Below are 18378 nucleotides of genomic sequence, written 5' to 3'. Positions count from 1 at the left end.
GATGTATTTTGGAATAGAGTGAGTAGCTAGTACTTTGGTTCGTACTGTCATACTCACAGCAGGCAAATTCAGACATACCCATCTTTTTTTTTGTGAGAGGAGACATACCCATTTGAATATGCTGCAATTGTAGAGACATACATCAAGGTATCAAACTTACATACATAGAACTATTGCCCAGACTTTCTACATGGTTTCACTAATCGTAATGATCGTAAATGGTCTCAAGAGCAAAGAGCCAAAACGGCATCCACGCAACTAAAACCCGATACATAGCACACTGATTACTTTGGACGTTAAAGAAGCACACTAACCGAAATAAGGATGACATCGCTACACCAACCTTTTGCAAGTCCCGCTAAAAAAAACCTTTTGCAAGTCTGATTGCCAAGAAAGAAAAGAAGAAACCCCTCATACGAGACTGACGTGAACTGGGTCGCGATAGCAATCTTAAATACTTTGCTTCTCCTGTCATACACATCAGAAGTTACGATGCAACAGTAGTCAAATTTCAGACTACCCAACTGAACACATATGCGTCAACTGCGGGTCTGCGGCCCGTCCATCAAACTTCACAGAGAACGATTTTTCGCAGATGTTTTTTCATTAATAGTTTCTCGAATCGTATTGATTACTTGATTACCTGCACAAATGGTCTCAGGAGCAAGAGAGCCAAAGACGGCATCCACGCATTAAAGGCCGATAGAAGAGCACAGCCGACCGCCACGGGCGCAAACGGCTGCCAGCAAAGCAACAGCCGCAGCCTCTTCGGCAGTTTTCCCGCGGGGTCTTTCCCCCGGCCCTCGCCTCACGCGCGCGCGCGGACCTTCCCAATCCCCCCCCCCCGCATCGGACGGCCGAGAACGCATCCGGCGCCCACGCCACGGCAGATGCCCGCTGTGACTGCCCGCTGGGGCCCACACTTACATACGCCGCTGGGAGGAGGAAAAAAAAGAAAAAAAACAGCCGTTACTAGTGCCGCCGCACTCGGCTGCTTCTCCCCCCCCCCCTCTCACGTTTTCCATTCGACCTCGCAGCCCCGCGCCGTCCTCGTCGCGTTGCTGACGCCCGAGGGGCTGCTCGTCCTTAGCCGCATTCTAGAGCCTTCCGCTGCTTCCGTTACTGCCCGCGGAGGGCTACAAAGGAAGGAGGTGCGCGTTCCCAACCCCAAACCCAAATCTCTCCGTGGGTTATTGGGGCGGTGGAATTTTCGGCGTCCGCGCAGGGGGTGGGGATCCGTGTCCGGTGCGTGCGAGTGGCGGCGGCTGTTGAGATCTGTGCGCGCGTCGCCGGAACCGGTGGAGGAGAGTGGGTTGATCGAGAGTGCGCGATTATGGCGTCGCTGGCGTCGCTCGTGGCCGGGGTGGTGGCCCTCGCGGTCGTGACGCTGGCCACGGTGGTGCGCCACAGGGGCCGCCGCGCGGCCGCGCGGAGGGAGGAGGACGTGCGCTGGCTAGCCAGCATCGCTGCGAGGGAGTTCGAGATCGCGGAGTGGCAGGCGTACTACTATAGTGCTCATCACGGCGCGTCCGGGCGCGCGGACGACGTCGCGGAGGCACCGTGGTACTGGACAGCGCCGGAGGTGGCTTCGCCGTGGATCGAACAGGAGCAGCAGGCGGTGGCGGAACCTATGATACCGGCAGCGGCGGAACCCATGACACCGGCAGCGGCGGAACCTATGACACCGGAAGCGGCGGGGAAGGCCTGGGGATTGTGCGCGAGGTGCCGCAGGATGACTACGCGCCGGTGCGCTAGGTGCAAGATCGTCAAGTACTGGTCAGTGCCGTCTCATCCTACTCTTATTTTCTGGAGTATATGCCATTCATGTCAATTATGTTGCGGCAGTGCGAAACTGGCACAAAAGTAATTAAATTGTCCAACAAAACCTGCTACGACATACTGTATATTTGTTTTGTTTTTGGTATCGTGTCAGCGGACTGGTGCTCCTGCAAAGTGTATTTCCCCAGATATTTGATGCATGCCTAGATCATGATAGGCGTGGCTTGCCAAATGCTGCATTCCTTATTGGCAGAGTCTTTTGCTCAATGCAGACATGCCGAAACCTGCATTGTCTGTATAATGTTTGATCATCAGTAAATGCACCAGCTAACTAGAATTTTCCAACAATCAACTTAGCCCCAGTTTATTCTGAGCGCGGATGTGCTTTTCAGAAATAGAAGTAGAGCTGTCATGCATATGCAAGCATCTAGTGCCAGGGTGCAATGGTTCAAATCATTGAGCCCATTTATGTAGTTTCAGTCTAACAATTTTATTGAGTGAAGATTTATTTTGTTGAAAGCCAGCTGCTTTGAGTGGAACTTAATGCCACCTTTTCTGTCAATGCTAGCACTGATCAATGTTTCTAAACTATAGGATTGATTAGGATTTTTAGCGTGGGCACTACGTCCAGTTGGTTGCATGTTCTTGTTCATATTAGGCAAATAAATAGGCATAGAGACCATTTTCAATTATGCAAACGGCTATATTCTTGCAAGACTTTATATTGTTTGGAGGACCCATTCTTTATATTCTAGGTCAGTGTCAACTGTGAAATATGAAGTCTGGTTCTGTAGCTCAGTTTATATCCCATTTTCAGTTGGAGACTAAGCTTCTGGTACTACATTAACCCAAGTGCTACAAGTCTCCAACTTGCCGAAACAGAGATACAGAAGAAATGCACTGGACCTAGCCTGCTCGATCTTAATAGCTTCGCACTTCAATGTGTGTGCTTTCTGCACGTCATTTTCCAATAAAACATGAGCATACAATGCAGCACTGGTTTTCTCAAGTTAATTTTGTGATGTCTATTTCTTCAGCCAGATAGTAATTGTATCAAATTCCATATAATTATAGCCCCATCTACTAATTACGCACACTTGGATTTCACTTATATATTCTTATTCCATAATTATGTTTTGAAGATTATCACCAGGTATTTAGCTACATAAAGCTAAAAGGCAGCTTTAAATTGGAATCTGCTTGGATAAATCACGTCTGGAAACTAAATAAGTAAATAGGCATACATTATTTCGTAGCTGATATTACTTTACTGAGCTCAAATCTCAAGTGAGTTAGTTTGTCCATATTTTACTGGCTTAGTATGTTTTTTGAGTCACACTGTATGTGGTATGATGAATCTTACTGTATAAACTGTTCAGTAACTCCCCTTTTATCGGTTGCAGTAGCATGAAATGTCAGGTTTCACACTGGAGAAGAGTGCACAAATTTGAGTGCCATGTACCAAGTATTGATGCTAAGAAAGACAGTACAAGTGCAACGGAAGGAGTTGAATGCAATAGTTCATATGAACAAAGTGTGGTGGCTGGAGTAGAACCAGCGGTTAAAATCAGCAATTCAGTTGCTACAATGCCTGAACTTTCTAAGGAAAACTGCGATGCAAAGCTCTTAGGTAATGAAAGTAAGGAGATGCCCTTTCAGGAGGCATCCAATACCGCAGAGTCTCCTCAGGTTACAGGACTGACAGAATCTGCTGATGTTCTTAGTTTCCCAACTTCTGGTAAAGATTGCAAAGTCCAGGGTGCTTCTGTTAGTGAGAATGGCTCCCAGTCTCAGATTCCAGCAGACAACTCTAGTTCTCAAGCTCATTGCTCTGCTGGGTTCGAATCTGAACTGGAGCAATCTAGCAAACAAGCTCCTTGCATAGACAACATTAAAAGCTCAAGAAGTTTGCCACCCATGTCAACTACTGACAAAGTTCCTTCGACGTGTGCTGGTGCAAACTTTCCAGTGCGTAACCCATCTAAAAAGACAGATAGTCTTCCTGCAATGTCTGTTGGATCAGAGAACGAAGTTGTTGTGCCAAATAATTTGTCAACGGATTTGATCAGGCAACAAACTGCTCCAAAAATTTTGAGTCACTCTCCATCAGAATCGGTAAATAAATTTGGCAGATAATTTAATCACTAACATATGCTCTTATTGTTATATGCTCAACCTCATTGTTTTATAAATGTGTCAGACACTTTTTCCGTATGAACTTTTCACCAAGCTCTACAACTTTGACAAAGTGGAGTTACGTCCTTTTGGCCTATGCAACCTTGGGAATAGGTAAACAATTCATTAATATGTAAAGTACGTATCTATTTTGGAACCAATGCTACTGAGCATTCATGTGCTTTTATTAGGTGTATCCTATATGTTATCATTTGGGATTGTGAAAACCTATCTTTTCTGAACTATTTCTATCAATGCAACGAGACACAAAACTTATGCATTTTCTTGAAAAAAAAGGACTGTCCCTAAAATATTTGTTTTCACTTTTCATTGGAGTCCGAGTGCTAAAGAGTTTATGAACGATTATCACATTAATCCTCAACCAATACCACTTTAGCGATGGCTTTATGCGGTCCTATTCTTTCAGTACTTGCAATTCGTGTATTTAATGAAAAAAATGATTCATTACAGATTATGTTGGTTTCAGATCAATACAGATACAATCAAAGAACATCAAATGATATTGTTGGCTCGAAGTGGAATACTTGCTGAAATATTTCTTACGTTTGTAAGGAAACTCGAAATACGGATTCTACTTGGGACAATGTATAAACTCCAATAACGAGACAAGAGTGATGTGGCAGTATATATATGTATCCGAGGATTCACAAACCACTACTCATGTCTGACATGAGACATGTGGTGGATGCTAGAGCCCATGACTGTAACATAATATGCTCACCTTATCTTGGTTTTATATAACTGATTGACAAACAAACATTGTTAGGGCACTTGATATTATAAATTTTAAATTATTTATTGTATCTGACTGTAGCCCTTGTTGCTGTTGTTTTTGCCTAACCTTCTTCATTTGGTTTCTTTTACAGTTGCTATGTAAATGCAGTTCTTCAGTGCTTAGCATTTACCCGCCCACTTACAGCATACCTTTTCGAAGGACTTCATTCAAAAAAATGTAAACTGATGCTGAACTTTTATTCCATGTGTTACACTGCATTTTGTAGTTACAATATATTACTATTGTATTTCTACTAGGTTCCAAAAAGGAATGGTGCTTCTTGTGCGAATTTGAAAAACTCATTGTGGAGGGCAAGGCTGGAAAATCTCCATTATCACCTACTGGAATACTCTCTCATTTGCATGACATTGGAAGTAGCTTTGGCCTGGGCAAAGAAGAAGATGCCCATGAGTTTCTCAGGTGAGAATTTTGTTTCTTATTTTCTTGGGATAAAATGCTATATGTCTCCCTGGAAAAAATAACATACATATAAATGGTACAACTTCAAATTTCAAATGTTGGATGGGATAATCGAGAAAATGCATGTATATATCACTGAATCAAGTTAGGACCAATGCTTGGAGTTACAGGCTCATTGCTTTCTTGTAAAATATGACAGTTCACCTATTTCTTTAAACCTCTCCATGCGCTCATGCTATATTAGGTGCAGTTTTGTGTGTGCTTGTTGGGTGGTGGCGGTGGTCACTATTTTATGCAATCATGCAAAAGTTACTGTTGGACTGTCTTTTAAAAGGGATATGTTCAAACTATAAATGAATGTGTTTTTCGGAGAATCTTTAACTGAATGTGTCAATAAAGATACTTCTGTTGCCCTTGAAAAGGAAACTCTTCTTTCCTCATGGTTAAGTTAACCAGTTTGCACTTGTGGCTTTCTTAACTTGTCAACCTGCTAAATTACTTGCTGAATTAGGTAAGAAGCAAATAACCATGTTCTGATCTTTCTGAATAATCGAATTGTCTATTGAAAATTCTTTTTTTAACAACTTATGGAAGTGATTACCTATGTACTATAAATTCCAATAGAATGACAGGGTAAAGCATTTTCTGATATTTGGGGTTGTTAATTTGTCATTGCTATGAGCTAGTTGATGGTCACAGAGGTGGCTAATCAATGATAGTAATACAAGTTCCTCCTGCCCATTGAGCACATTGTCTTGTTTAAAATAGAAAGGAACATGTTTTTACAAACAGAGATGGTTGAAATCCTCTTAGATTGATCTGTTGGGAATCAGAGTTAAGTATTCCAAACGCCTCGTGAATTCGCTTTGGCTCGGGTTTGTTAAAATTTGGAATGTAAGCATCGGAACCATTTATGAACAAAAGGGCAAAACTAAGGCTTATAACCAATTCTTCGGGGATTTGTTTCTACTCACATGAGACACAAGTTTTGGATCAGTTATTTTATTAGAATTACTCTTCATAAAAGTAAGTGGGCCAGTACTAGGAAGTTTTTAATACAACTAATTTTCCTATTCAACAACTCAAGGAGTCAAAAGAGGTACATCCAGTGGAATTACACTATATTTTTGTGTAAGCTAGACAAATTGGTAGCTAGCTATAAATGCTTCATGCTATTTTATTAGACATAAGCATTTAATCCTATAATTCTTTACACTTACCATTTTAGAATGTATCCTGTTTTTAAACTAGTCATGTATTCTCACTAGGAGTTGGGTTTTCATTGAACTACACTGAATGATAAGTTTAACAGGTATGCAATTGACACTATCCAAAGAGCTAGCATGAAGGAAGCCGAGAAGAATGGTGTTGGCAAGTTAGCTGAAGAAACTACACTGATGCAATTAATGTTCGGGGGCTTTGTACGATCACAGGTTATCTTTACAAATGTCACTCAACGTTTTCAGTTTTTGACTGCCAGCACTAATCATTTAATCTTTTCTCCTAGATAAAATGCACAAAGTGTCAGGTCAGTTCGGGACAGTGTGAACGTATTCTTGATCTTACTGTTGAAATAGATGGGGATATCAGCACCCTTGAAGAAGCACTTCATCAGTTTACATCTACAGAAGTTTTAGATGGAGATAATAAATACCATTGTAGCAGGTTGGCTCAGTTCTGTTCCTTTGTTGTCTAGCTTTCTGCAAATGGTTTTGATGTGACTTACTGTATTTATTACTTGTTACATTGCCTGCATTTATCGCTTTGCGTCTCCCATAAAAACTTAAGATTAACTAAGGGTTTTATCGCGGCAAGTTGGCAACTGACCTAAAAACAAAGCTGGTGGCCACTTTATCGGTATTAGTAGCAATATAGCACTTTTAGCTACTTCACTTATTATCAGAATTGAGGTTGACTGTCTCTTTACATCATTTTTTGAGACTTCTTTCCTTCTGGTCAAATCCTTTAGATTTGATGGTACCTGAATTTGCTTTTGCTTCCAACTCTGATGCCGCATCTTTCTTTGTCATCAGATGCAATTCATATGAGCGTGCCAAAAAGAAGTTGACAATATATGAAGCACCAAATATCCTGACTATTGCATTGAAAAGATATCAGGTATCATTAAGATTCTTGTGTGTGTTTCACCATAGTCTATGTGGATTCAAGAGATGGTTATATCAAATTTTTCTGGGTTGCTACTTTGCTGTGTTAATTTGATCAAGTCTATCAAGCTTTTGTGGTTCTTTTTATATGATCATCATTGTTTTTTCCTTGGACAGACAGGTTCGTCTGGCAAGATCAATAAGGCGATCAGTTTCCCGGAATGCTTGAATTTGTCTAGTTACATGAGTACAACAAATGACTATTCCCCTGTGTACAGGCTCTATGCTGTGGTTGTCCATCATGATGTTCAGAATGCAGCCTTTTCTGGTCATTATGTATGTTATGTCAAGGATTCACACGAGAAGTGGCATGAGATGGATGATCGCCAGGTAAAGAATATCAAACAGATGTTGATTTATATTGGTTTATACAAAATGCTTCTTGCCCAAGGAAATTTAGTAGATACATCCGAACAATTATCTGTTTGCCGACATGAATCAATCTTCCCTGCTAAATACTCTTCAGTATTGTCTTTAGGTGAAATCTGTTTCCCTGGAAAAGGTCCTGACGAAGTGTGCATATATGTTGTTTTATGCAAGGTAAATACACCAGAGTTGTCCCGTGTATAACTTTCTGTTATTTTTTGGCAAATCTAAATTCTGTCACGTTAACTAAATCAGGTGCTCACCACGCACTCCAAGATCTTTAAGGAAAGTGATAATTGCTCAAAACCCATCACGCACGAAGAAAACCGGGCAGACATTAGATCCAGAAATAACATTGCGAAGCAGTTACTTGAGCAGACACCAAGGTGGGCAGTTGTGTAGGGATCATGTACTGCATAACCACACGCACATATTGTATACATTTAGTGACTCATCACATCAAGTATTGGTCTCCCCAAGTCCAAGCAGAAGTTCTTCTCTGTTCAGCAATTCTGATTCAGGGTCAATCGGTACGTTCAGAAGTGATAGTACTGATAGCACAGTGAGCTCAAACAGCATGGGGCAGTATGATTACATATTTGGAAGTTCGGATCAGATGTACCCACTAAGCACAGCGGTTATACCTGGGGAACATGAGCGTGGGACGAGCCAGAGGTCTTCAGATCAATATGCTGATCAAGCAGGTAAGGTTGAAAGGCTGAACAAGCTCAACAATCAGGCAAGCATAGGGGTTTGGGATGAGGGTGGGACGAGCCGATCATTCTTCTATACTGACCAAGGTAAACATCAGGGTAGTCGTAGTACGTGTAGCAGCAGTTATAGTAGTAGCTGTAGCAGCAGTGGTAAGTTAATAGAACACCGTAGCCGTAGGACGGTAGGGGAGGTTTTAGGTAGAAAGGCCAGGCGGGCCAATCATTTTATTTTATTGATACAGGGGGCTTGGGTTGTAGAGGAAGATTATTTATCATGTATGAACATGCCATTGCAATTAACAGAGGGCGGCAGTTCATACAAACAGGAGGTGGGTGGATCAATTGGTCGGTATCTAGTGCAATATATTCTCATTGTGCAAGATCGTGCAAAGTACTTCTATTCTCTTTCGAAACAGTAAACAACTTTTTGAAGCTAAATCTAGGTCTTCACCAAAATTTAATGATCTGACTATATAGATCAGGAGAAAGGAGACAAATCCAACGTGAACAGCTTATTGAAATTACATGCTCCATACTATTTTTTTAACCTGATTTTTTTCAAACTTTATATAGTTATTAGATAAGAACTTTGGTAAGGTCTGAACACTACTATTTTTTCTTCAATGATTCTTGAAAAAATATATTATTTTTTATGAAAAGGAGCTCATTGCTCCCAGTTTCATTTCGTTTCTTGAAAAAGATTAAACAGTAATTTGCGTGACCTTGCACAGTGAAAGTACTTTGCACTAGATACCAGTGCCCGTACCAGCAAGGGCAGCAATATAGGGTGAGATGGGCTAATGGCTTAAATGCCAGCCCATCTATAAACGTCTCCTCAGGCTGGTCACGGACATTTGGTTGAAGTTTTGCCGGCCTGTCCGGCCCGTACTGAAGCAGGCCAGAGCGTTGTGAATGATCTTCGTTCTTTCATTTTCTTTGTGTCGTGTCCTAACTTCTTGCAGGTAGTTTCTCAAAAAAAAAACTTCTTGCAGGTTTCCCTGCTAAAAAGGGCTTAGTACGTGCTCCTTCCATTCTAAAATACAAGGCGTATAATTTTTATTGACTGTCAGATATTTATCAAAAAAAATTGCAAAAAAATATCAACATATACAATGCCAAATGAAGATACTATGAAAATATATTTCACAATGAATCTTATAATCTTAATTTGGAACAGTGGATGTTGATATTTCTTTGTTACATAGTATGTTGGGGGCCCTACTTCGGATTTTAAACAAAAAACTATGCCATGTTCTTGATTTTTGTCTGTCATAAAGCGTGCTTTTTCTATTGTGTGATATTCTTGAATTTCAAACATGATTTTAAATTGAAAAAAATATGGCATTTATATTAATTCCTAAACTTTCACTTTGATTCTATGTTCTCAAATATGTGTGTCTCGCTAGAGGTCCCTGAACTTCCTGGGTTTCCCTTTATCTAGAGGTCCCTTGAACTTGCTTGTATTGCATGTATAGCTTGCTCTTCTTACATGGACATTTAGAAATAGAGAATATAATAACATTACCAAGCAGGGTAAAGTCATTACTTAATCATGCAGAAACCTATTTTTCTATGCATGCTTAATTTGATAAGTATTACTCCCTCCTTTTCACAAAGGTTAGCGATTTGGTTTCGTTAAGACAAGCATTTAACCAATTACTCTATTAATATGTAAGTTATATGATACGAAAACATGATCATTAGTAAGAACTTTTAAAGATGAATCCATTGATATAAAATTCATGTATGAAAAAACAAATGTCAATTCCATTGGTCAAAGCCTTGTCTTAACGAAACAAAATACGCCGACCTTTGTGAAAACGAGTGAGTATTGCATAAGCACGTATGCATGTTATGTGACTCAAGCGCATCCATATTAGCCCCACCAGTCGACTTGTCTATCTTTCTACCGTTTTCTATATATGTTAACCATGTATTGCATAAGCACATATGCATGTTATGTGACTCAAGCGCATCCATCTTATTAGTCCCTCCAATCCACATGTATGTCTTTCCACCATGTATGTCTTTCTACACTCATAATATATGCACTTTTGCTTGTGGTATTCCTAATTGAATCAATCGTTAGTTTAATCACGAAATGGCTATTGCTCAAGCTAGGAATAATTGTATTTGGGAGGAAAAGGATTTTTTTTAGAAATCATTAAGGTTAGCATTGGTATTTTACATATGCCTTTATTCTTGTACTCAATCTTAAATAAAAAACTATATTGTGAATCGAACCGAGGTTATAGCGTATTGAGATGGCCGGAGTACAAAATGAGCACCATATATACCCCATCATCATACAAGAGGGTTTGCACACTTTTCCCTATAATGAAAGGGAGCAGGGTTGTAGCAAACCTTATTTTCAGTACTCTATTGTAGCTTGCCTTGAGTTAGACACTGGCATATACGCTTAATTGTAAATCTAAGATGCAGCAATTTTGGACTAACGCTTTTACACATAGCGAGGACAGAAGTGTACGCGTAGTTCTACACATGCATGTGTGCTACATTATTTTGAACTAATAAGTTGCATGGGGTGGGTGTGCTTGTGACGAGATGTAGTATCCATCCCCAACAATAGGTTTCAAAATGCACTTCTGCTTAGCAAGGTTGAAGATTTTCAAAACAGAAAATTAAGTTTAAAATACCATATAGTTGCACTATATATATATATATATATAGACACACACACACACACACAAAACAACGAAGCACGAGTAGGCACCTGCATACTTCATACAAGTTGTAAATAAAACCTTTTGTACACATAAAATAATTGCTACTCGTGCTTCGTTGTTGTATTTCCTTTATGTTCATAGGGTTTCACACATTAATTGCTTATCTTCAGTTTTTGCAGTATATTTTTAAATTTCCAAACACGCGCATTATTGCATGCATGGTAAGAATCTATGAATATGTTTTTTTTCAATACATAGGCACGGAGTTGCGAACGTGCAAATCCATGTCTTTGCTGGTAGAATTGGCAATGTTCTTACCACGTAGACACTAGTTAGTGTACAATAATGGTCTTTTGATTGCCTTCTTATATAAATGTCTTGATCAATAGCCGCACCATATATAGTTCGGAGATTATATTTCAGTTGAGTTGGATCCTCATGTTTTAACATTTAGTTCTTTTCTGATCTACTAAACATGCATTACATCCCACTGGCAACCTTGCTCTCTTCCTTCGTCATTCCATGCTAAACAATCAATAAATAACACTTGCTTCATTTGAAATCAAATGTTGTGTTTGTGTTTCAGAATTTTAATGTCAGTCTTGTTGTAATATATTTATAAGTTCGAGCAAAGTTTAAAACCCTGTTTTCGTAACAAATCGGTTCACAACATTTTAACTTTAACTTACAAATTTATAATGTTATTGCTCGTCGATATAAAATTGTTTTTGCCTAAAACTACGGGATTAAAATATGTTCTGGTTCTGCCTCTACTTAGAAATGATAGTATATTACACTCTCCGATGTGTTGTTATTTGCAAAGATCTTTTTGTGGGTTATTTTATATGTCTCGAGTAGTATATATACTCCCTCCATCCCAAATTAACTGTCGTGGATTTGCTACACGACAGTTAATTTGGGATGGAGGGAGTATTACCTAGGAAAATTGATATAGTTTTGGCAGTACGACTGAAATAAGATATCAAAATATGTGGACACCTCAACATTACTTATATATTGGCTATTATTTTGGTTGTTCAGTTATTGCTTTGCATCTGTGGATACTACTCCATGTTAATCATAAGACGCCCACAAATTTCAAGATATAACATTGCGAAACTTTGGACTTGTTTGATTTGGTGGCCACACTTTGCCAAATTTTGCCACAAGTGTGGCAGCTAGCTACTTAGGTTGTTGTTTCTTTAAGAACCACAACTGTGGCATGGCTTGCTTTATTAGTAGCCTGTCACACACACTCATACTTTTTCCAAACTTGTGGCAAGCAGATTCTTTACCATAATCTTTGTGGCTTGGCATTCTTTAGTATTAAAATTGTGGCAAGATGGGGCTGTCAACCAAACATACCCTTGATCTGCAATTATATTGGTCTAACAACATGCATGGGGCCAAGCATGCGACACAAAATTGATAGTGTAAAATTCATATACTAGTAGTATCTTTTTTCAAAAAATCATGACAGTGACTTTGTAAATATGAACAATGTGTTGTAAAATAATGTGGTGGGAAATTCAGTTTAACTTTGCATCCCTACCTCACACGCTATGAATTGTATAGAGTTGTTTGAGGTGATAGATGCAAGCAATGTACATGATGTATCATTTCTTTTTTGTTTCATATACTTGTCATTAATTCAGAGAAGTTTGCAGCCAATTTAAATTAATATATGTAGATGGTATCTCATGCATGCTCGTGAATTCTAGAATAAACCGCCGTCTTGCCTGGATCCCTCTAGTTCGGATGTCCTGTACGTTGCCTAGATCCCTCTATAAGTCTATGTCTACAGTAGAGCTGTGCGTTTACTTGATTACATCTATTATGGAAACATGGTTGATCAGCTGCAATGTTTTTCATGCAGGTGGCTTCTATGGAGGCTGGTGGAACCCAGCATCCAATCCCCATTTCCTGTAGCCGGTCATGAACTGGAGATGATCTGTGTGCAGGGTGCCTTGGGATTAGAAGTTTCCAAGAGAAGGTGGAAAAACGAACCACATTCAAGGCCGGGGATGCAATATATAGACCGTTGGTGCATGGTATGCATGTCTTGTAGCTGTACACCGAGGTGCTTTCGCTGCGTAAGAACCATCTGATTCTGGATGCGGGCTGCCTAAGAACCATCTGATTCTGCATGCGGCGTGATTAAGAACCTGAATATAAGCTGGGTGCGTAAACCGTAAACATGTTGCCAGGCACCCAGCTAAGTTGTACCTGGGCAAACGGCTACCTGCTGCTGCCATGAATATGATGAATTACTGTATCTAAGAACATGCATGACACCGATGCAAGACCAGCCTGTTGGCCGGCAGTAGCTTTAGGCCTGGCTGCTGCATGCATGGGCGCAGACGCGATAGGCCGGTGGGGGCACGGCCGGGACGCCTGCAGATATGCTATTTTAATCCATTTCGATCGCCGCCTAGCTAGCTAGTACTACACAGCTTGGTTATCTGTAGCTGCATGTGTGCCTGTGTGGGGATAGCGAAGAATCTGATCGTCGCCGGTGGGCGCTGAGCCGGGGCCGGGGGGGTCCATGCATGATTCAGGTTCAGCCCCGGGCTGATATGACAGGAGCGGGGGCCTGGCTGGGGCTCGTTTTTGCCTTTCCGTTTTTCTCTGAATAAACTGGGAACTGTTGTTGTTGCTACTGCTACATTTGGGGTGCGGTGTGCCGGTGTCCGGTGAGGCATGATGGCTCGCTCGCTTGGTCGTCTCGGGGTCGGCGGCCACTTGCCGGTCGCCATGATTCCTACTTGCTTCCTTGCTCCCCGGTGCGGCATCCGGTCGGCATCGCGTCAATGATGAGCATGCCTGGATCGGCATCATGACGCGTACCGATCATCTATTCATCTGTTCAGAAGGACCCCTTGTTTGTTAATTTGCCCGTGCAGAAACTGATCGCCGAAGAACGACCTTTCGTCCAAGCGATTATTGTTTGGAAAATCGTCGAAGAGTGGCAAGATCGACGGAGAAGTCTCCTGAGTTGGCTAGCACCACATATTTGGTATATATAGAGAATAGAAATTTTGCATCAACGCCGGCTGGAGTACCTCACATCACAGTGACAATCGATCCGGGGCAGGAGAAGCAATCGACCCCTCTCGATCCCTGTTGGCCTGCAAGCGTGGTTGTCGTCCTTGCCTTTGCAACTTGGCACCCGGCATGCAGGAACTAGTCGAACAAGATGACTGCCGACGGAACAATGAAATGGAGTTATTGGCGCTACAGAAGGCACAGCCGGTGCACGGGTCAAACGATCGTTCGAACTGCAGAACAAGTCTCTACATGTGGTCCCAAACATAATGGACACTGTATTTCGTATATACTATGTGCACATGTCAAACAGTCAAAGGCGCAGACTGCAGCACACTAGCCGCAAGTACACACTTTGTGCTGTTGATTAAGTACGGTTACTATACGTACTACTGTCGCTAGAGCTAGAAATCAAGCTTGGTATCTTACAACCTATATATGGCGATTTCTCTCAGAATGACAGAATTGCTAGCTAGTTCACGGTTGCTGGGCTTGGCTTGTTCACGGTGCGAACCACGCACGGCCTTCCGCCGCGCACTTCAAGGCGAGACCGGTCAACTTCCGCGGCATGCGTAGTCCGTCGCGTACTCGCGTAGCTACATGCACGGGTGGTAAAACTGGCAAAAGGTTGGAACGGACCATCGTGCCCGGCTGCGCCGAGTTGGGCCATGTTGGTTTCCAGCAATCTCTGCAGGGATCGATAGGAAATCTGGGTATATTGAATTGAATTTCAAACTTTTCCTGTCAATCCCCACCGGGAATGGCAGAAACGAACTGGCCCTTGGTGGGTTCGGTGCTAGAGCTAGATCCACAGCGCGCGGGGATCTTGCCAGCCAACGACGATTCCCACGAGGCGAAAGCGAAAACACGGAGAGAGAGTGCACAACAACGCCGTGACTTGGCGTGGAAGGTGCGGGTCAGCAACCGCGGCCGGCCGGCCAGTCGATGATGGGGTCGCCGCCGTCCACATTGCCTTTCTGTGCCCGAGCAGCATAGTGAAGCATCGGCAGCATAGATGCCCTACGCCCACATTGTGTTATCCATGGATATTCATGGATCCACCGCGTTATATGTATCTGTTCCGCGAGTTGCAGGTAGCTATCTGTGGATAACCATGAAGCACGATCATGTTTCTTACTCACGCTCCATAGGCTGGATATCCATATATATCCGATTTCTGAACATTCATTGTCATCTTGAGTTCATAACCAATATTTGGGATCGGCCAAGCGTTCCGTCCGTCTTATCTGATTTTTTTAGGGTGTTGCAAAAAGGTCCCGACTGCTACATTTTTTGGTGTGTTTGTAATATTGTTGTGGCATTTTTATTCCATGCCCGGACAAAATAAATATGAAAAAAACTTGCAAAAACTCTACAACATCTCAGGTAATTTTGTTTTATGCATGATATACCCATTAGCTGCAAAGCGATTGGTCTGAAAGTAGGTCAAAACGTATCCAGCATGAAAATTAAAACAAGAAGTATGTAAGAGCAGAGCAATTTTTGCAGCATTTGCAACATAGACTCACAGTGATTTGTTACATATTGGTTGTATGTACGCAAACAAACATACACGACCTTGCAGCAAATTAGAAAACCCTAGCAGCATAAAAATAATAATCCAAAATTGACTAGCATTTCACCATCAATAGTGGAGGCACCATGTCTTCACTGCTTTGGGTTCTGCTGTTCATAAATTCGGCTGCCACAGACCCATTCCCCATAGTCCCAGCCTTCCCGAGCTCGACATCGTGGAGTTTCACCATTCTAGCTAGTTTCATTCCGAGGGCATCCATGGCTAGGAGGAAGATAAGATAGTGGGGGAAAGTCTCCCACGTGGAAAAATCGGGTGAAAAATTGTGCCACATGGATAAAAATCTTAGTCAAAACCGTTTGAATATGAAAGAGGGACGAAAAGTATCCAGATTTGTGATGGAATGACCAAATGTACACTCCTACTCTATATGATTTCGATTTCAGATACTTCCTCCGTTTCATAATTCTTTTTAAAATATTATATGTATCTAGACATTTTTTTAATAAATAGATACATCTATTTTTAGGCAAATTCGAGACAAGAGTTATGAAGAACGGAGGGAGTACCATTTATACACGGTGTTGTCAAATGAGGGACAAAAAATTACCTTTGTCGTTAGCAAATTATATCATGTTCTCATTTTTGTTTCCGTGGCAGCCCTCATGAACAAATCCGAGTTTCCGTGGCGCCGGCTCTCCTGCTTTCTCCGGCTAGGGCAAGAACCAAGAAGACACACACACCACTGGCGTGGAAAAGACAAAAGGATAAAAGGGAACCTCTCGAACAGTGGCACCGCCTCCGCTGCTCAGGCTCATCCTGTCCTGTTCCCGCTGCAGTGCTGCTACCCTTAATTTGATCTCTTCTCCCCCCATATCACTTTCTTATCTCTCCCGTTCCCAAGTCTAGAGAAGAAGCCCCCCATCTTCGTTACACCCACAACTAGCATCGGCACTTGCCGCGGCCGCCGCATCTTTCATCTGGCTACTTGATAAGTTGATACTACTTCTCTCAGAAGCAAAGCTTTCTCCTTTCTTCGCTGCATCTCCATGTCATTCGGCAAGGGAGACATGAGCAAGGAGAACATGTACCATGACCCCAACAAGGACATGCCAGCCATACGCCGGTTCGCGGCACCTCCCCCGCCGCCGCCGCAGCCTATGCACCAGCACCATGGCGGACACGGCGAGCAGCCCCATCCTCATCCGCAGCAGCAGCAGCTGGAGTGCTTCTCCGACGAGGTGGACAGCCGCGGCACGCCGGAGCCGAAGAAGGAGCCCGCAGGCGGCGGCGGCGGCAGCGGCGCCCACCTCGCTTCCGGCGGCGGTGGCGACGGGTCGAGCATCGAGGTGGCCAAGAAGCGGCGAGGCCGGCCGCCGGGGTCCAAGAACAAGCCGAAGCCTCCCGTGGTGATCACGCGGGAGGCGGAGCCCGCGGCCGCCATGCGGCCCCACGTGATCGAGATCCCCGGCGGCCGCGACATCGCCGAGGCGCTGTCCCGCTTCGCGGGCCGCCGGGGCCTCGGGATCTGCGTGCTCGCCGGCACCGGCGCCGTCGCCAACGTCTCGCTCCGCCACCCTTGCAGCCCGGCCACGGCGGCCCTCGCCCCGCCCGGCCTGGCTGCTCCCGCGGCGGTCGTCGTCGTCCAGGGCCGGTACGAGATCCTCTCCATCTCCGCCACGTTCCTGCCCCCGGCCATGGCCGCCGCCATGGACATGGCGCCCCAGGCGGCCGCGGCCATGGCCGCCGCGGGGATCTCCATCTCGCTCGCCGGCCCGCACGGCCAGATCGTCGGCGGCGCCGTGGCCGGGCCCCTATACGCCGCGACCACCGTCGTGGTCGTCGCGGCGGCGTTCACCAACCCCACGTTCCACCGCCTCCCCATCGCCGACGAAGACGCCTCCGTGTCCGTCTCCGGCAGCGCGGACGCCGTCGCGGACGAGCACCGCGCCCATCCGCACCCGCACCAACAACACCAACCGGAGCCGCCAGAACAGCGGCACCTACGGCGTCAGCCACCGCACCTGGCCGCGTCGACATCAGGGGCACCGCCGGTGGAACCTTGCGGCGTGTCCATCTACGGCTGCCACGCGCAGCCCCAACCGCAAGAAGTGATCTGGCCGCCGGCTGCTCACCAGGCACCACGGCCGCCGCCACCGTACTAATCGGAGAGAGTTGCTACTAGTACGCGCTTTACCCCATTGCATGCCTTTGTCCTGCGAGCTGGTTAATGCCGTGGCAACGCGCGCCGCTGCCTAATTGCTTGATCTGCATTGACCTTAACATGCTAGGGTTTAACTCTCCCCCTTTTTCTTTTTGTTTGGCTTCCACTTATAATATCGTCATTGATCCGCATTGACAGAGGTTAGGTATGTGACTGGATACTGAATCGTGTGAGCTAGCTGCATGCACGCACGCCACGAAGTAGCCAATGTTAACCTTTTTCCTTGTTATTATCTGTCTTTGGTATTCTCAAACTGACCCAATTTAGCATAGAATTAGAAAGGTTGTTTTCATCCACGCCAGTGAGCCTGGAAAATTGCTAGCTGCTCTCTTTTTAATGATGTATTTATACCAGGATTAGTTGAGTTCTAGTAACAACCAGCAGCTGCAAGTTGTACGTACTGTGCCACTACTCTGATGCCATGCTCTTCTGTAGAATCATTTTTGCTGATAATTGAGGGCCTACAATTATATA

General features: G+C 43.7%; 2 protein-coding genes across 3 annotated transcripts; both read left to right on the top strand.

The window, feature by feature from the left end:
• The first annotated feature begins 1019 nt into the window (after nucleotides 1-1019).
• On the top strand, nucleotides 1020-8021 carry LOC100834738 (ubiquitin carboxyl-terminal hydrolase 17). Of its 2 annotated transcripts, XM_014902513.2 has the most exons (11): nucleotides 1020-1776; nucleotides 3183-3894; nucleotides 3980-4068; nucleotides 4842-4927; nucleotides 5008-5170; nucleotides 6483-6603; nucleotides 6678-6835; nucleotides 7204-7288; nucleotides 7453-7665; nucleotides 7802-7875; nucleotides 7957-8021. In XM_014902513.2, exons 1-10 carry the CDS (start codon nucleotides 1334-1336, stop codon nucleotides 7811-7813), a joined length of 2082 nt encoding a protein of 693 aa, XP_014757999.1. In that variant the 5' UTR covers nucleotides 1020-1333; the 3' UTR covers nucleotides 7814-7875; nucleotides 7957-8021. The 2 variants fall into 2 exon arrangements, with proteins under 2 accessions (XP_014757999.1, XP_024318742.1); XM_024462974.1 differs by lacking the exons at nucleotides 7802-7875; nucleotides 7957-8021 and having other exon boundaries at nucleotides 7457-7649.
• An 8365-nt stretch (nucleotides 8022-16386) lies between these two features.
• On the top strand, nucleotides 16387-18378 carry LOC100834433 (AT-hook motif nuclear-localized protein 17). Its single transcript, XM_003576572.3, has one exon. The coding sequence runs from the start codon at nucleotides 16730-16732 to the stop codon at nucleotides 17843-17845; it is 1116 nt and encodes a 371-aa protein (XP_003576620.1). The 5' UTR covers nucleotides 16387-16729; the 3' UTR covers nucleotides 17846-18378.

The sequence above is a fragment of the Brachypodium distachyon genome, chromosome 4, assembly GCF_000005505.3.
Source record: "Brachypodium distachyon strain Bd21 chromosome 4, Brachypodium_distachyon_v3.0, whole genome shotgun sequence".
Lineage (NCBI taxonomy): Eukaryota > Viridiplantae > Streptophyta > Magnoliopsida > Poales > Poaceae > Brachypodium > Brachypodium distachyon.
The sequence above is the reverse complement of the archived record's forward strand: the minus strand, read 5'-3'. Positions and strand labels throughout refer to the sequence as shown.